This window comes from Solea senegalensis, linkage group LG8 (genome assembly GCF_019176455.1).
Source record: "Solea senegalensis isolate Sse05_10M linkage group LG8, IFAPA_SoseM_1, whole genome shotgun sequence".
NCBI lineage: Eukaryota > Metazoa > Chordata > Actinopteri > Pleuronectiformes > Soleidae > Solea > Solea senegalensis.
Genome location: NC_058028.1, coordinates 13,976,004 through 13,994,244, shown reverse-complemented (window position 1 = coordinate 13,994,244; position 18,241 = coordinate 13,976,004). Strand labels below are relative to the sequence as shown.

The 18,241-nt window shown below is 39.5% G+C and overlaps 2 protein-coding genes across 5 annotated transcripts in view; both read left to right on the top strand.

Moving 5' to 3' along the window:
- Positions 1–4,358, top strand: part of prkd2 (protein kinase D2) — a 29,285-nt gene extending 24,927 nt beyond the window's left edge. For all 3 annotated transcript variants that reach the window (XM_044032944.1, XM_044032946.1, XM_044032945.1), the window contains 5 exons: positions 152–313; positions 476–574; positions 1,487–1,754; positions 2,161–2,246; positions 2,890–4,358. In XM_044032944.1, the coding sequence (XP_043888879.1) occupies positions 152–313; positions 476–574; positions 1,487–1,754; positions 2,161–2,246; positions 2,890–3,114 (840 nt within the window). In that variant the 3' untranslated portion in view covers positions 3,115–4,358. The remainder of the gene's footprint in view (positions 1–151; positions 314–475; positions 575–1,486; positions 1,755–2,160; positions 2,247–2,889) is intronic.
- Positions 4,359–8,860: 4,502 nt separating this feature from the next.
- Positions 8,861–13,390, top strand: gpr184 (G protein-coupled receptor 184). Of its 2 annotated transcripts, XM_044031443.1 has the most exons (3): positions 8,861–9,151; positions 11,020–11,129; positions 11,821–13,390. In XM_044031443.1, the coding sequence occupies exon 3, from the start codon at positions 11,857–11,859 to the stop codon at positions 12,874–12,876; it is 1,020 nt and encodes a 339-aa protein (XP_043887378.1). In that variant the 5' UTR covers positions 8,861–9,151; positions 11,020–11,129; positions 11,821–11,856; the 3' UTR covers positions 12,877–13,390. The 2 variants fall into 2 exon arrangements, with proteins under 2 accessions (XP_043887378.1, XP_043887377.1); XM_044031442.1 differs by lacking the exon at positions 11,020–11,129.
- Positions 13,391–18,241: the final 4,851 nt, after the last annotated feature.

Sequence of the window (18,241 nt, the reverse complement as noted above, 5' to 3'; positions counted from 1 at the left end):
CTCTTCTACTCTGCTCTTTCATTTCTACCCCTGTCCTCTTCACTTCCATTTTACCACAAATGTCTTTGTTGTTGCACTCCCCCCATTTTTCAAAGTCCCCTCCGTCCACTTTTTCTTTTTTCTTTATTTGACCTCCTCTTTCATCCCTCAGAGTTTACGTCACCTGGGCATTGTGAACCTGGAGTGCATGTTTGAGACTCCAGAGAAAGTGTTTGTGGTGATGGAGAAGCTACATGGTGACATGCTGGAGATGATCCTCTCCAGTGAGAAAGGCAGACTGCCTGAGAGGCTCACCAAGTTCCTCATTACACAGGTGTGTATGTGCCACTGTGCAGAGAGGAGTACATATGCTGTGACACGGTATCGTTGTTTTCATCTTTGCTGCATGCGTAACAAACACTTGTTGTGTGTGAGTGTTGTGATCCACGGTGGGTTATGTCTTGCTAATTCATATCCTGTTATCGTGGTTGTGCAGATTCTTGCAGCTCTCAGACACCTGCACTTTAAAAACATCGTTCACTGTGACCTAAAACCAGAGAATGTGCTGCTTGCCTCCGCTGATCCCTTCCCACAGGTAATATAATGCATATTCACATTATATGCATTGTATATACATCATACACACGTACAAGTCACACACTGCAGCCCATTCTCCTCTTTACTACTCTTTATAAGCGCCAGGTTTCAGTCAAATAGTCAAACTACTCATTCAAATCCAGAGTGTTCTTTTATTTATCCATTCTTTTATTTACAAATCTTCTATTTCAACTGTAGATGGAAACAGGGCATTATTTGGGTTTTTAATCCCCTACATTTGCTATGTAAATGGTCATATTATTAAAATATGAAGATTGGGGATTGGGTAGGACATACACCTGAACCCTCCTTAGCTGGCTCCTTTTTTTACCACTTTAACACTTGAAGTGTGAACCTCCAGAGGTGGAAAGAGTACTGAAATACTCTACTCAAGTTAAAGTACCACTATTTTGATGTCATTTTACCTAAGTACAAGTAAAAATACTGGTCTAAAAATGTACTCAAGTTAAAGTAAAAAAAAAGAAGAAAAAGTAGCTTGTTTAAAATGTACTCAGACTAAAAGTTGCTTATTTCAACAAGGGTATTTCTTGTGTCGTGCAAAAAAGGACAAGGGGACACAAATCTCGCATTCATTGTTAAAGGCAAACCTTTACAAATTAAAGTGCTGACAAAATAAAATATGTAAACACATAATATATCAGTCACAATGGGTCAAAGGTCACAAATGCCTTCATTAACGCCTGTTCACCTATACAAGTACAGTAATGCAAGGAAATGTAATTCATTACTTTCCACCTCTGCGAACCCCTAATCATCAACCACGGTAGCTCACATTGTATTTACAATGATCAAATACCTTTCCATCTTTCTGTCATTCTGTCATATCTGCACTTTCTTTAACCCTTTTCTTTAACTCCCCGTCTGGTACCACACGGTTTCTCTCTCTCAGGTGAAGTTGTGCGACTTTGGATTTGCCCGCATCATCGGCGAGAAGTCTTTCCGTCGATCGGTCGTTGGCACCCCCGCATACCTGGCCCCGGAGGTTCTGCTGAACCAGGGCTATAACCGCTCACTGGACATGTGGTCAGTCGGCGTCATTATGTACGTCAGCCTGAGTGGGACATTCCCCTTTAATGAGGATGAAGATATCAAAGACCAGATCCACAATGCAGCCTTCATGTACCCTCCCAACCCCTGGAAACAGATCTCTAGTGATGGTAATCAAATGAAAATTTGCGAAATGTTAGTTTTAATAAATGAACTAAACATCTCTTGGAAATGTGTGTGAGTATTATGGCCACATGTACAAAAATAATAATAGAAATAAAAACAGCATGAATTCTGAGATTAAAGAGTCAGAATTTTAATCTTTCTTTCATTTTTTTTTTTTTTTTTACATATGGCCCTAAAAAGATGTGTCGGGTGTTACAGATAATGGCTTTAAGTTATCCACAAATTTGCTCTTGTCATGACTTTCATTTTATTTGAGTCAAGATGGTTTTACCATCTAAGTTTGAGAAACATGGATCGACATCATTATGGTCCGGAGCAGTGTCATTCACAATGCAACTAATAATGACTGTGTGCTGTTTTGTCATCATCTTTATACTTTTGTGTTTCCAGCAACTGACTTGATCAACAATCTGCTTCAAGTTAAGATGAGGAAACGTTACAGCGTGGACAAGAGTCTCAGCCATGTTTATTTACAGGTATATTCTTCAAAGCAAATTTCTACAGTCAAACATGCACTGTTTAATACTTTTAGGAAAGTTTCTGAAACATTCTGATAATGCACAGTGGGGCTGCAGTTTGCTGTTGTGTTGTCATTTATTTGATGATATTCTAGAGGAAGCAGAGGTCCACACAGGTACAGTGTAAAAAGAAAGTGGTTGACAAACCACCAAACATAATGGTTAAATCAGTAAATTCAATTCATTCAAAACACGTTTACCAAGTTATATGAAGACAACTTGCTAACTTTAGTTTGAAGTAATATGTTTCAGTGTAGGCAGGTCAGTGAGTGAGTGTTTATCACTGTTTAGATTTTATTTGCTTTGTTTATTTATGTTTCTCAGGACTGGAAGAAGATTTCAACAAATAAGATTTTTAGATATCAGTTACAGATTCTCCCTCCTTTAGCTTTCTCTTGCTTCTCTCGTGTTTCCATGACTTCAGAAACTCACTACATAACCACTACAGGTTTAACCTCATCCTTACCATACAACATGCACATACACACTCACTCAAATTGAATGGATGCTGCGCCATAAACACATTTGATTCAACTTCAGAGATCCTAAAACTGAATCTAAAATCTCATCTGCGGGTTTATTTGTGGATGTCATTTCTCAGGACTATCAGACGTGGCTAGACCTGCGGGAACTGGAGACTAAACTTGGCGAGCGCTACATCACCCATGAGAGCGATGACAGCCGCTGGCAGATGTTTGCCCACGAACACACTCTGCCGTACCCTGCTCACCTCGTGCCCCCTCCTCCTGCACCGGGCTCTGACGATGAAGAGCTCGGGGAGGATGCAGATGTGCAAGGTCTCACGGAGAGGGTCAGTATCCTCTGACCACAGAGGCGGACGAGGAATTAGGACAGAAGGGAGAGGGAGAATGACATTGTCAACTTGAAGGAGACATGAATTGCAAAGCATGGTTTGAGCTCAGGAAACGGCTGTCTAGACTCTGCGGTCTCATAGCAATTAGATCCCATCTCTCACCTCAACACTGAGTTCTTCAAAACTTCCCTCCAATCATTGCCGTCACTTACTGCTGCTGTGACCAGGCCCCTTTTATCTTTTATCTAAAAAGTTGGACTCTTTCATATTGAAACCTGCTCAACTCAGTTTCGCGTCGATCAAAAAGGGCAAAGTCTTTGCAGATAAAATTGGAGTTAAGCTTGAATTCATCATTTTTCCACACAAACATGTTAAGTGAAAAACGTGTTCTTCTCACCACGAATTGCTTCTTTCAACGTGAAGCAGGAACACCATTTTTGCCACAAGGGAATAAGATAAGAATTTGGTTTATGTCTTTCTCTGTTTTCTTAATTGTATTTTTTTTTTTAAACAAACTGGAGTTTATATTTTAAAATGAAACTGCCTCCAATTAAACTGAAGTAACATTTGCATATTTGTTTCACTCAGTTGGTCTGACTGGACTTGCACTCCCTTTTCAGTGGTTGAGCACTTTATTGTGACAAAATACTTCCTCTGTGCTGGTAATTACTAAAGTGCCGACATCGTTGGAGTCGAAACCCATTTGTATTCACAAATGCATTCCCCCTTAAAATTCACGGCCTGTGGTGAAAACTGAAAGTATTGATCTGGCGACAGCGAATCCACCCTAATTACCACTCGAAATTTGAACCACAAACAAGAAAGTATACAGCATGTGATAAAAGGAGGCATTGTGGGTTTAAATGAACTTGTTGTTTATTTTCCTGCATGACACCTTGTAACGGTCATGGAAGATGCATCTACTGGCAGCGGATGTATTTACGAAGCATTGGCCGCAGCAGATGCTCCTGAAAGGTGAAAACCCTGCTCCACTCAACGACACATTGTTGTCAGTAATGAGACTGCGATGGATTTTGAAGAGTTAGTGTAGTTCAGTCGTTGGCTCCCGGTTGTCACGGTCGTGTTGCATGTTTCTATGAAGTAGAATAATTTAGATACAATATGAAACATACTGTAGTTATGATGGTTTATTATACACATGTGTAACCTGAACTTAATGTAGTTGTCAAATATGTTTAGACAAGTTGAAGGATGACCCCATCCTTTGTATCATATAATACAAACTTTGAACAATATGTCTTTGTCTTGGAAGTTTTACTTTTTTTATTTTCATGTGTGTGTATATATATATATATATATATATATATATATATGTACTACATACTCAAGTTAAAGTACCACTATTTTGATAACATTTTACTGAAGTACAAGTAAAAGCACTGGTCTAAAAATGTACTCAAGTTAAAGTAAAAACGTCACTTAAAACGTACTTTTTTAACAAGGTTCTTGTGTCGCCTCTCCTCATCATTCCCTGCCGAATTTATTAAGTACAGTTCTTCTAATTGCACATTTTAAAAATGGCTTTGAAAAGTACGTGAAAAAAACTCCTCAATTACAGTAATGTGTATATATATATTTATATATATATATAACCTGTCTATCAGCCATATACAGACAATCAGCATTTGTCAGTGGTCATTCAGTGGAAAAGACCTACTCGCAGAACAAGCACCACTTGCTGCAGAAATAATAATAATAATAATAATAACTGTTCTACTCGCACTCTGACAGACAGATATTTATTACCTCTATGAGGAAAAGACAGGTTATCGCACATATGCGGACTGTAATGTCTGATTAAACGTTCTTAAAGTGGGTGCTGTCATAACACTTCAAGGACACTCTCGAGCAACAGTGAGTTGTATGTATGACGGCTTTATATATATATATGCATGAGAATACACACAAAATATTAAGAGGTGTTGGGGGACAATGGGTTTGTTGCACATATTGCTCCTCACAGACTGAGTGGCACTTACGAGGAGCATGTGGCTATGGCGGTGAAGAGTGAAGTTTTTTTTTTTTTCCTCTTTTCTTTCCATTCTGTGATGAGGGCACTTCAACTTGCTACTCTGGTGAAAGTGCACTCGTGTTCCTCCTACTCTACATTCATCATCATTGCCAAACAATGTGATATACACTCTTTTCTGTCTCATTTTTACATTTCAAGTGCAGGTGCGGCTCGGTCACATCCAATCAGGTGCATTTCTTCAGGTTAACGACGTCTCTGTGCTCTCACATCACCAGCAAAAAGCAAATGCTTATCTATACCATCAGAGAAGGAGAGAAGAGTAACTGGATAAAGCCCTGGTACATTGTGTCTGGTCTGAGTAATAACCTTGGGAGGTGCCTCTTAATTTGAAATGTAGCACATTTTTTTTATGTGAACAACCGCCTCGGACCGCGGCATCTGCAGTCTGCCGAGGCAAGAGCGAGCACACTCCACGAATTACAACCATTTTGTCAAATCAAAACCCCATCGATAACAACACAACTGCCCTTTTGTTTCACTTCAATCCTCCCCTCGCTCTCTTCTATCTGTCCACTTTAGGATTTGCTGCAGGAACGGGAGGTTGTTGCAAAGACCAAACACACACAGTGACTAAAAACACTGGTGACGTTGGATGGAATATTTGCAGTGTTTGTTGATGAGGTGAAAACTCTTTCCAGTCGTGACAACGTCAATATTGGCGACAATGGCCTGAAGAATGTCCAGACATGTGAGAAATAAAATATTTTTGCAGTTTCTTTTCGTTTCAGGTTTCAGACTTCAGAAGAGCCACCGATGACTTTCATCACGTCGTGCTTTCACCCAGAGATTTGTCATCTAGACCTTGGAGACCTCCCACTGCTCATTTCTGACAGCTTCAGTGAAGTGTGCAGTGATGAGGTCTGTAGCTTTGTATTAATAAAGTCAATTGGAAGAAAATGGTCTTTTCCAAAAAAACTGAATTACTGTGCTCTCGAGAGGTTATTATGCAAGTTTTCTTCTCCTGCAGCTAAATCAATCACCACAAACAGCAGATGATATTCTTTTTGCATGGACACTGAAATCTTGTGTCTCTTAATTGTGTGACATGAACCTTTCTCTGACTGCTCTTCTCTCTTCAGCTGCTGTGACTGCAGAACCTATGACCTGCAGTTTCCCCATCAAGCAAGGCCAAGTGCAAGGGTATGGAATACTTAGAATGAAACTGTTTTTTCTGCACATTTACATTTAAATAGTTTGTTGTAAATTAAAGACACCTCTCTGGTCCCTCATATCATTTCCGTCCTAATTTAGGTAGTTAAAAAAACTATTTTGAGAAACATGTATTTAAGGCCCTAGCGTTCTCTTTACTCTACTAAAAACAAGATCATCTCTTAAAAGACAGTTGTTTATTGTGCACAGTGTAACAATACCATTAAAAAGTTAATTGTTTTTCCCATTGGCACACAGATAAAAACCTTTTGCATAACTTTTGCATCCAAGCACGTAATTTAAGTGATACGGCCGCCCAGGGTCAGGGTGCACAATAAGGAGAAAAGATTTTAGTGACACTCATCATGACAAATCTTTGCTGAACACGCTTACTGAGTTCACGCTCATCAAACATTGGCTCCTAAGGAATTCAGTTATGCACGTGTTTATTCATATTTCTTTGTGATTCCTTCAAGTTAAACATTGTGTATTCATTCCGGAGGTCAAAACCACCAAAAACGTCTACAACATTTGTTCTGGAAATGTTCTGCAAATTCCCACTTCTTGAACTTGAAAGTACTGCAAAATTGTGACGCTTTCAGAGTTGTTATGCTGGTTAATGTCAAACCCTGTTGTGTGAGGTGCTTTCCTCTGAAGAGGAAGAGTCGGTCATGTCACTGTGTCTCAGGGCCTTGTAATGTGAAACCAAACATGACGTAAAGAAATTACCAATAAGGAAGTCTTTTGTCTATTGCTTTTGTACATGTTTCCCCCCACACCTCTACACAGTAACCGAAATACGTTAAAAGTAATGAACAATATAATGTGTGTAGTGTTTTCTGATTGAGCATATGCTTTGTTTTCCCCAGGATGGCGATGCTCCGTGCCACCAACATGTGTGGTTTTGTGGTCTTAGTTAGACTTAGTTTTATATATATGTATGTATATATATATATATACATACATATATATATATATAACATTAAATTTGTTGGATCCTTTGATTTAGACTTGTAAGGACGTAGCTCATTTTTGGACAAAGGTAAAGATGTTGCCACCAATTAAGTTTTTCATTGTTAGTAGTTTTCTGCTAAACAATAAAATAAAAAAAAAGGGAGCACAAACAGGAAGCATTTGACTGTGACATATTACATCTGTATGATGGCATATTATGCAGTGCAGGCTTTACTGCAAATGTATTGTTTGAACAGTACAGTGCAGTTCGACTTCCTGTTCCACTCATGCACTTGTGTTGTCATTATGCTGTGGAGCATGGTCTCCTTTTAGGTTTGATGGTGTAATCTACACAGTGCAATGTCAGTATGTCTTCGCAGTAATTGCCTCCAAATGTCAGCTGTCTCGAAAACAGCGAACGCAGTGTCTTTTGAAAGTCTTTTTCGTGTAATAATTTCATTTGTTTCACCGCTCAGATGGAAAACACCGTGTTGTTGCTCGTAATCAATGTAATCAATTTTCATAAAGTTAGATTGTGGCTTTTCAATCCTTGAGAAAAGAACACGAAAAAGATTTACCATTTCAACACTTCATAGACTCACTCTCAACTCTTTTTGTACAAACTGAGCTGTCAGTTAAAACACAGGTAACCACATTTTACACCCGCCCCACCTCTGCAGACGGTAAATGCTAAAGAGTCACTGACAAAAAAAAAAAACTCACTTTCCTCTTTCTAAACTTGTTCTCTTTTCACTGCTGTTAGTGTAGCTGGCCTCAGGTACACATTCTTACTCAAAGGAAAATACACACAGCATCTCCAGCTGTGCTAAATATTTATTCAGCACATTAACAGAGAGATTGCAGACTTACAGTTTGTTTTTATAAACATGAATAGAGCCATGGACACTGTTCTGCCAGAGGGTTTTCTTGAGTACATTTATTTTTTTATTTTTTCTAAAGACCACATGGGTCATGGTGGTGCCTGGCACAGAGCTCAGCTCACTCCTTTAACCTCTCATGAATAAAGGATGCACTTCATTCAAGTCATGATGATTGTGATGTGAAAGGCGATGCGGGGAACGATTTCTGAAGGATCCGAATAGTGTCAGAATAACGATTTACATTTGCTCAGTTTAATGTGAAAAGACTTGATAAGCAAAATGAGGAGATTAAACATCGGTTAGTGACTTGATGCCACTCGTTTTCCTTCATATAAAATACTGACATGCTGGCAACATTACACTTCAGAAACAATATGCTAATAGTTTTGTTTTTTTTGTAATTTTATAACAAGTTATAAATAATAGTAATGGGAAAATGTGTGTAGGACAAAAGAGAGGATGAATTTCAAATTTATCAAAATATCTCATTACCTGGACATTGCTTAATAAATGAATAAATGATTACTGTGATTTGATCTTCTTATTAACATACTTATATAAGATCTTGATGTATTACTCGCATACCTTTTCAGGACTTTCACCTTTCACTTTTCATCTGCAGCTCTGTTCCATTACAGTAGAGTAATGGAACAGAGCCTCGTCCTCTGTGCACATGTGCAAAGCCCAACCCTCCCCCTTCCTCCTACATGTGTCTTTCCGTTTTGTCGTACTTCATCTCACCCCTGCTCCACACTCCCTTGCTGACATTGTAACTGTGCCTGTCAACAACCGATCATCTCAGCCAGGGCAAAGACAAAACTAGCACAAAGAGATTAGTTTAGAACTCATCTGAGAGCGCCATGTGTTCCTGTGGTGGCTTGGCTGTGTGTCAGCAGCTCCTCTGACCCTCCTGGACTGAACTCTGATACAGCTCTGGAATGAGTCTGAAACTTTTCACCCAGTGGACTGCTTTCTTTTACAGCCGAGACACACCTTTTACCAGAAACAACAGGTGAGGTCATTCTTGATTACAGATCCGGGTGTGTGTGAGATCTCTGTGAATTATTCTAGACTTTAAACACAAAAAGCTTTTTACTAATGTTTTTCAAGCAGGGAGTTACATGTATTACTTTATTTTGAGACTTTGTTGGCTGTATTTCTTGGTTTCTCCTGTTGGACTGTTGTCAAGGGGAGAGATGACATGCTTGACGGTGTGAGTCAGTGTTGCAAAAATAATTAGGATCCTATGTGGTGGTCACCAAAACAAAGTGGAAGGTTCAGCACAGCATTTTCTTAGTGAGAAGACCTTTTTTAGGACGTACGGGGAAACCTGCAGCCTTGGTATTAGGGAGTGAATGCGTAAAGCACTAAATCAAACATATTTCCATTTTGTTGGAAATGTGTTTTTGGCACGCACACTCATGAGCATGAGGTTTTGCTCTATTAAAACCTCACTGGTGACAAGGCTGTAAAATAACAGAAAGGCTTAGTTCAGTTCATAATATTAACAAATACTGTCCATAATTGGCACGGATGGAGGAAAGGACTGCAGCTTGGGCTAGCTGAGTAAAGTAGGCCTATATAAGGTTTGTGTGATGAAATGAAAATGCTTTTCACATGGAGAAATACATGAAGAATTGATAAAACTCCTTAATCAGAGCACACAACAGAAATAAAAGTAGGCTTTCTAAAAAAACAAAAGCTGTGCAGACACATGGTTCTTGAGATAGAATGACCTATTTGCTGTTAGTCATTTCAGTCAGACAGATGACTAAAGGAGTTTTTGAACAAAATTTTCCACTGAAGTTTCCAAACCCACATTTTTGGGAAATTTTATGAACAAGCCATTAAATCAAAGCCATTTGCCTGTGCAGGCGCACATTATCATTCTGTGAAGATGCTCTGACTGTAAATGGCTTCTACATTATTGAGTTTAGACAGGACAGCCTATCCCTGCCCCGACGTTAATGGCATTAGATGCTTCCTGAGCCCATAAACACACCGCACATCTGTCCTGTGATAAAACAAATCGCGGTAAGAAAAACAATATCAACAGAGGCAATGGAGATACAGGACAAATGTTTAATTTCCTATTGCTGTAAACGTTCTCGAGGCTCTCTCGGGTAGAGACAGCAGAAGGATGGACAGGCTGAAAAGTCACATTACACATTACATCTCAATTTAGCAGACGCTTTTATCCAAAGCGACTCACAAGGGAATTGAGTACAACCTGCCAGGGGTGGGGTTGAAAGAAAGAAAGTACCTTTCCAAGTCATATAATACTAAAGCACAATCATTGAGTGAGTTTCTTTTTCATTTATTTTTGTAATTGGTAATTTTGGGGGTGGAGTGGCTCAGTGGTTAAGACCGCCTGTGGTTAAGACCCTGTGTGCAAAGACTTGGTTGTACTCAATTCCCTTGTAAGTCGCTTTGGATAAAAGTGTCTGCTAAATGACATGTAATGTAATGTAAAGTAATTAGAAAAATCCATTATGAAAATTTGGATATTGTAGAATATATCAAACTTCCTTCCTGCATGCATAATGAGCAGCAGTAGATGTTTCTTTAACCCTGATGGCATAACTTATTTTCACTCAGTCTGTACTTCAGGAGTCTAAGAGAACAGCTGGAGCTTTATTTTTAATTTAAATGTGATGAGCTTTTCCTCTTAAAGACAATCATCCTCAATTCACTGAAAGTGCTTGACAGTGAGCACTATAGTATTGGCCTCTTCTTCTGAGGGCTCTTCAGCTCATTTTTACTAAAGTATAGCAAGTATATACAGTAGGTTTCTTGTAGCTGTGCGTGTAATGGTGCTTTTATGACTCATTTTTCCTTCTCTTTTTGGCCATCTTTGTGCCATTTCATATCTGCATATAGGATGTAGCAGGCAGGGGTCACACCCACATCTGTGTGATAGACCAGGTCTGACTCTGCCCCCCACAGAGTAAATCTAAGAAGGGACACACTATTTACCTCCTCTAGTGCAAGTAAGTTCACCAGACTCATTTTCAAACCACAGTAAACAATGAAATGGTTGCGAGAGACTGTGGTTTATAATGCTCTGATAAACTACACTCAGGTTGTTATTTATTTATTTATTTATTACTGTAAAATGCTGCTTCAGATGGTGCTGCCCCTGCCTGCCCGTGTCTGACCACACAGAGCAATCATTGCAACAATTTATAGACAATTTGACAAAGAAAGTGGCAACATAATGTGCGTGACTCCGGGGTTTGGGAGCAGTTGCTTCCACATGTAACTTGTCTGATATAGTCATTAGTTCCTTAATGCTCTGAGTTTCCTTAAAACTGATGATGATTCTGAAACAAAAGTGGATCACATGTTTTCGTCCGCAGCGCAGTTGAAGCAATAAGGAGGCAGGTTTTTATTTTTTTTTGGCAATTTCAGTTTCTAATATCGTGCAAACTGTGCATCATCAGGGAGCTGGACTTTGCCTTTACCCACTCTAGTAAGAAAATTCAACAATGCGCTCAAACAGCTGTCGAGCCTGAGAGCTGCCTCGCATTCAGAAACAACAGCACACCGCCTCACCGTTCTCCCTCGACCATGAAATTAAAATGGGGATACAAAAACTGTTTAGCTGCACTAGGAATGTTGAGATATTGTCTCTTTTAACTGTCAAACCTATTGAACCACTTTCTTTTTTTACGATTGCAGGTGAATTTCAAACCCAGAAAGTGGCAGAAACCAAAAATGAACATCACAGCCAACAACTCAGCTGTGTGCGTTAAAATCGGGAAGAGCGCCATCAGTGACCTCCTAATGTCTGTTTACATCCTGGTCTTTATTTTTGGTTTGATCTTTAACGTGCTGACCCTGGGCCCTATTTGGCAACAGGTGCGGCGGCAAAACATTTTGGGAATCTTCCTGCTCAATCTGTCACTCTCAGACTTTCTTTACATCTTCACCATGCCCCTTTGGATCAATTACTACAACCAGGACCACCATTGGCGTTTGGGTGTTATGTCCTGCAGTATAGCTGGCTTTTTCTACTACTCCAACATGTACATCAGCATCTACCTGCTCTGCTGCATCTCTGTGGATCGCTGCCTGGTGGTCACATTTCCACTCCGCTTTAAGGCCCACCGCACGTCACACTACGCCTGGGCACAGTGTGTCGGGGTTTACGTTGTTGTGGTGGTGATGCACATCATGGTGCTGATCCATGATAATCTCACAGACGCCCACGATGACATGAACAGCAACGACCGTTGCTATGAGACCTACCCCATGCAGCCGCCTGTTGCCTTATTCAACCTGATCCGAGTGGCCATTTGCTTCCTGCTGCCCCTGCTGGTGTTGACGGTGAGCTACTGGAGAGTGCTGGCTACTGTGGGCCAGAGTCCTGGGCTGAGTCGCCAGGCCAAGCGGAAGGTCCGCCTTCTTTCCTATGGCGTGATTGGCATCTTCTCAATTTGCTTTGCTCCATACCACATTCTCCTGCTCATACGTTCACTAGTCTTCTATTACAGTGAGGACACACTGCCTGGTGGCTCCTACTGCCAGTTTGAAGAAACCATGCACTTCTTTTTCTCATGCACACTGGCACTGTCCAGTCTGAACTGTGTGGTGGACCCTGTGCTGTATGCGTTGGTCAGCAATGGAGTCCGGGAGGAGGCAAAACTGTTCTGGCAGAGGCACAGAAGGACACAGGCAGAGAGCTGTACTCTAGCTTCATCTAACAGAGGAAAGTCCAATAATAATTTAATATGAAATGTAAGTGTTTGTGTGTGTGTGTGCATAATGCATGTACATTATTATGCATAAACCAAGGTTTGTTAGCCTGTAAGTAGCAAGATTATACATTATCAGATATCAGATACATTATGAGATATCCTTTCAAAGGACCAAATTTCCACCTTTGTCCATCCGTTTATTTTCATACTTTTCATACTCGTATCCAGCACAGTGCAGAAGTGGAGGGGGAAAATAACATGCATCTCCAAGATCTTAAATTGGATTGTAATCCCACGTTCTGTGCTCCCCAGGGTTGGACAGCTGGGGCTGAAGAGCCCTTGTGTTTTTTTGTTTGTTTCTTTGTTTGTTTTTTTTCACTCAGTCTGTACTTCAGGACATTATGACTGTGATTATGGGATGCTGGTACAAAGAAGGTACATACTCAGATGCATGCAATGAAAAAAAACAATCTAGTAGCATGAGCCACATGTCCTGTGTGTCTGACTGTCAGTGAAACATGTTAAATTATCTCAATAAACAGTGTTTTGAACAGGTGTTGTGGAGGATTGGAAGATCAACCTCACTGTTGGCATTTCAAACATCTCTGCAGGGAATGAGGGGCTTATGAAATAACAGACCCACATGCCTGATGTCTTCTGATCCTCTCTCTCTCTCCCTCTCTCTCTGTGTTTACATGACTGTAGTAGACTATGAGGACACATTTTGAATCAAAGTATCTTTCTGAGGACATTTTGACGCAGCCAATCAGCACAGATTTTGAATTACCTGCGACGTTTGAAACTGCAGAAAGTGCAGTCATACGGCTCGGTCTTCTCCTGCAGCTACGATAAAATCCCAAAGACAAATGATGTAAAGTTGATGAAATCCTCAACTTGTCTAAAACATGCAGGACATGGGTCCCCAAGAACCAGAATTGGAAAACACTGTTCTAAAATGTGCTGTCATGTTGTAAAATAATAGTTCCTTTCACTTTATTTGTGTTTTTCTTGTATTTTCTTATATACATTTTTTTTTTTTTTTACCACAGATAGGCCAGGAACCATATATGGTACCTTCAGGGGCCTTGATTTTCTACATGATATTGAACAATTTCAAAAAATGTAACAAAAGGAGAAAAGTCTTGTTGATAACATTAGTATTTTAATGAGTTAGGGTTATCGCCAGGTCATATTCCATTCTGCATCCACGGAGAACGGCTTCACATTTCCAAGCTCTTGAGGGTCCACTTCAGTCTAGCATACTGTGCATGTGTACCTCAGTGCTTTTTGTCCTGTCCGAATCAGTAAAGATTACGGCAACTTTTACCTTGTGTAAAATGATTCGGAACAATTACCCCAGGAAATACTAATCCCTTTCGCCCTATGTCAGTTGAGATTGGCACCAGCGCCCCATTGTGACCCACATGTGGAGGATAAAGTGTTGAGTGAGTGCGAATACTAATCCCTTACAAATAGATGAGCAGGAAATGTAAATATTCCATCATATTCTGTTTCTAAGTAGTTTTCTGCAGATTTTCAAGCATGGAGGGGCTTGAAGAAGCGTTCAATTTCGCACTAAGCGGTCGGACAAGTCTGTAGCAGAACTCAGTTGTTTTTGGGATATAACGAACACCATCCTGAACCAAATGAAATTTGAAAAAGCACTTAAGTCACGGGACTTCTGATGGCTTTAGATAAGTGCCTGAAAGCACCTCGCTGTGTAGTGGGCTGAGGCTAAATGCAAATAAAGTCAACCAGCAAATCCAGCATTATGGATGTGACAGAACATGACCAAACAACAGTACACACACGACGACAAAAGGTGAGTTGTGTTAATCCATTAACTCCTCCCACTTGTGGTAGTTGCACTGAGATTTCTTATCCCGTGTGAACTGGCCTTTAATATTCCAGATGTCCTGTGGTAAAATGAGATAGTGCTTTAGTCTCATATTCCATTCCAGTAAAGTGATATCTCACAGTGTCTTCTTTCCTGTCCCTTAAAATGAAACACAGTTGCTGTAATGCGGAAACTCTGGGTACACGTTGATGTGGCAAGTTTAACTCAGCGCTTGGGCATTTATTCGTGACGTGGAGAGTGAGCGGGAGATATTTACCACATTGTGTAAACATTTTTGTCAATGCTGATTGATACTCATCACAAATTGTGTTATTCTAGAAAGACGTCAGTCACGTTACTGTAAATCCAATATCCAGCAGACAGGCTGTGGGGCAGGCAGACAATGAAAGACTGGGTGAAGAAGTTAAATCGACAGCACTAAGACTGATATTGTCCATTATTCATACAGTGGCTCTCTCATGCATCAGTAGCCTCTTTAGTGCACATCAATACATCACCAGGACACATGAGTTAGAGTTGTTTTTGTTTATAAGCCTATGGAGCTGACATCATGGTCTGAAGATGGTACACAGTGAACACATCTCTTTTTTAGTGGATAACAGTGGCAACATAATTCCTTCCTGTATTATGTTCACTGAATGTTTTTCTTTCCAGCCCATTTGGACAAAAACAAGACACATTGTGACCTTTATTCCGTTATTACACTGATAATGGAAATACTAATCTCGGCAGAATTGCTTTCTTTTCAAAACATTAACTTTTTCTTGAGGGCCACACAGTTGGTGTCGAGATTAGCACTCTAAGGTTTGCATGTTCTCCCCATGTGTGCGTGGCTTTTCTCCGGGTACTCCGGGAATTGGGCAAATTGGACGTTCTAAATTGACTATTGGTTTGAGAGTGAATGGTTGTTTGTCTGTGTCCCTGCGATGGACTGGTAAACTGTCCAGGGATTACCCCGCCCTTTGCCCTATGTCAACTGGGATTGGCACAGTTGGTTATGAAAACTGTCATTCCTTGCATCCCTAATAAATCATTCCTGTGTATCATGAATGCAATTTTATCCCGGTGACCAAAAAAATGATTTAGTGATCGACATAAACTTTATACTGTACATGTATGTATATTTTTACATATATATATATATGTATATGTATAGGGTAATGTCATTAAAGATGCACCACATTAAGTGCAGTCAGGGTTGAGGATATTACCTGGAGCCGCAGTCCATCATCTATTGGGATTAGGTCTAATAAAGTAGATCCATTTTCTCCAGGCTGAGCTTTTAATGAGTCAGGCAGTATCCAGCCAGGAAATCAATGTGGTGATTAGCTGCTCTGACTCATTGGTCTAAATGCATCACATAGTCAAGGTTATTCTTAGACGACTTTATTTTTGCACTGAAGTGAATATTGTGACACATACAAAATACAATTATTTCAATTTCCACAGCAGTCACTGCGGATCATTTGATATTTCCACTGAAAGGCTGCCCTTCAGCTTCTCAATTGCTAATATATATTATAATATGATATATATTTTTAGATTTTCTTCATGATTTAAGTAGGCAGTGCACATAATGTTGTTAACCATTTGTATATTGAATATATTTCCAGATTGTCTACTTTATTATGGTATTATTTTATTTTATATTTTATTTCATTGCATTTATTGCTTATTTTATTGTTTTATTTATAGCTATATCTTAAGCCCTTGTTTCCACTCATGCTGTATTTCTATTTCACTTTGCACAGAGCATCTGGAACGAAAACTATTTCCCCCCGGGGATTAATAAAGTATTCTGATTCTGATTCTGATAATATAATACACACATATATAAATATATGTGAGACATTTATATACGTATGTGTGTTCTACACATCAACATCATTGAAAAATATACAGTGCTTAACAAACTTATTAGACCACGTGTCATAAAAACGTGACAATGTAAAACTTAAATTAAACTGTTATTGTTAACTGAATTCACCTTTTATACCTAAATGTGAGCCATTTGTTCCAACAAATGGTGTAAGGGTTTTCTCCGGGTTCTCCGGTTTCCTCCCACAGTCCAAAAACATGCTATATGGGGATTAGGTAAATTGGACACTCTAAATTAACCATAGGTGTGATTGTGAATGGTTGTTTGTTTCTATGTGGCTCTGCGATGGACTAACGATCTCTCCAGGGTGTACCCTGTCTGTTGTCCTATGTCAGCTGAGATTGGCACAGCTGAAAAAAAAAAAAAAAAAACTAAAATTTGATGTCTTAATCAATAAATAATCATGTGGTTTACTATTTTTTTCAGTTTTTTGTAAAATATTACATTTGAAAATCCATGGATAACAATAATAATTATATTTTAGCATTAAAAAGTATGATTTTGTTCAAAGAGCTTCTACATACGGGTGTATGAACCATCACAGATTTACCAATGCTGTTAATGTAGGGTAACTGCAGCTTTGGGTGGTGGTCTAATAAATGTGTTAAGCTCTGTATATGACAAATGTATACACAAATGTGAAAAAAACCTCATGGTCATGGCATGTAAAAACAAGTTAATTCTAACAAACAAGAATGACCCTATTGAGTGCTGAGTTCACAGAGTGCCCATGTGTTTATACCGAAGGTTTTTAAAATACACTAATTGATAATTTCATGCTCTAACAACTCTGTAGCTCTAAATCAATACTGTTTTTTTATTACATGTTTTGGTTTTGCACCTCTTGCTCTGCTCTCAGTAGCCAACAGCTGGTCTGAGCAGCTATCTGATAAACACACAAACAGGTGTCTGCTGCCCAGCACCACTAAGCAATCAAAAGTTATATGCGCAACCGCTTAGTCATAAATTCAAACCTTCACAAACATGATTGCATTGTCAGAAGGGTAACTCAAATATATGACTGTTACACTGGTGTGTGTGTGTGTTTGTGTGTGCGTTCCAGGTATTACTCCTGTTGTGGGGACCTAAATCTGTTCACGCTATGTTCACACTCCTTCCAGGGACAAACATGGGGAAAAATAAAAGTTGTTCAAAGGATGTTCCTCTCTGGTCATAGCAGTACTAACATGCCACTGATGGCAGCGAGAGAGGGACCTCTTTATCAGGCACAGCAGCACTTTCCTGCGGTCAAGCCAGCCGTGGTTCGCGTTTGCCTGTTCAAATCACCTGCGTTTTTTTCTATTGCGCAAATCTACTAATGTTTACGTTAATCGTAATGAAACCGCACTCCAAGGTCCAAGAGTCCAAGATTAAAACACTACTAAGAGAGAGGATTACTCAAAACGTACACAGTAAAAGTAGTTCATATTATTCATGCAGGTAGTCGAGGAAGTACTTAGTTCAGAACTGTTTCAATAGATATACTATACTATGACGTTTTTGACTAATTTTGGACAACATACTACACAATGACTTTTTTGAGTGATTTTGGACCACATACTATAGTATGACTTTTTTGAGTGATTTTGGACGATATACTATGATCTTTTGAGTGATTTTGACCACAACCATAAGTACTATGACTTTTTGAGTGATTTTGGACGA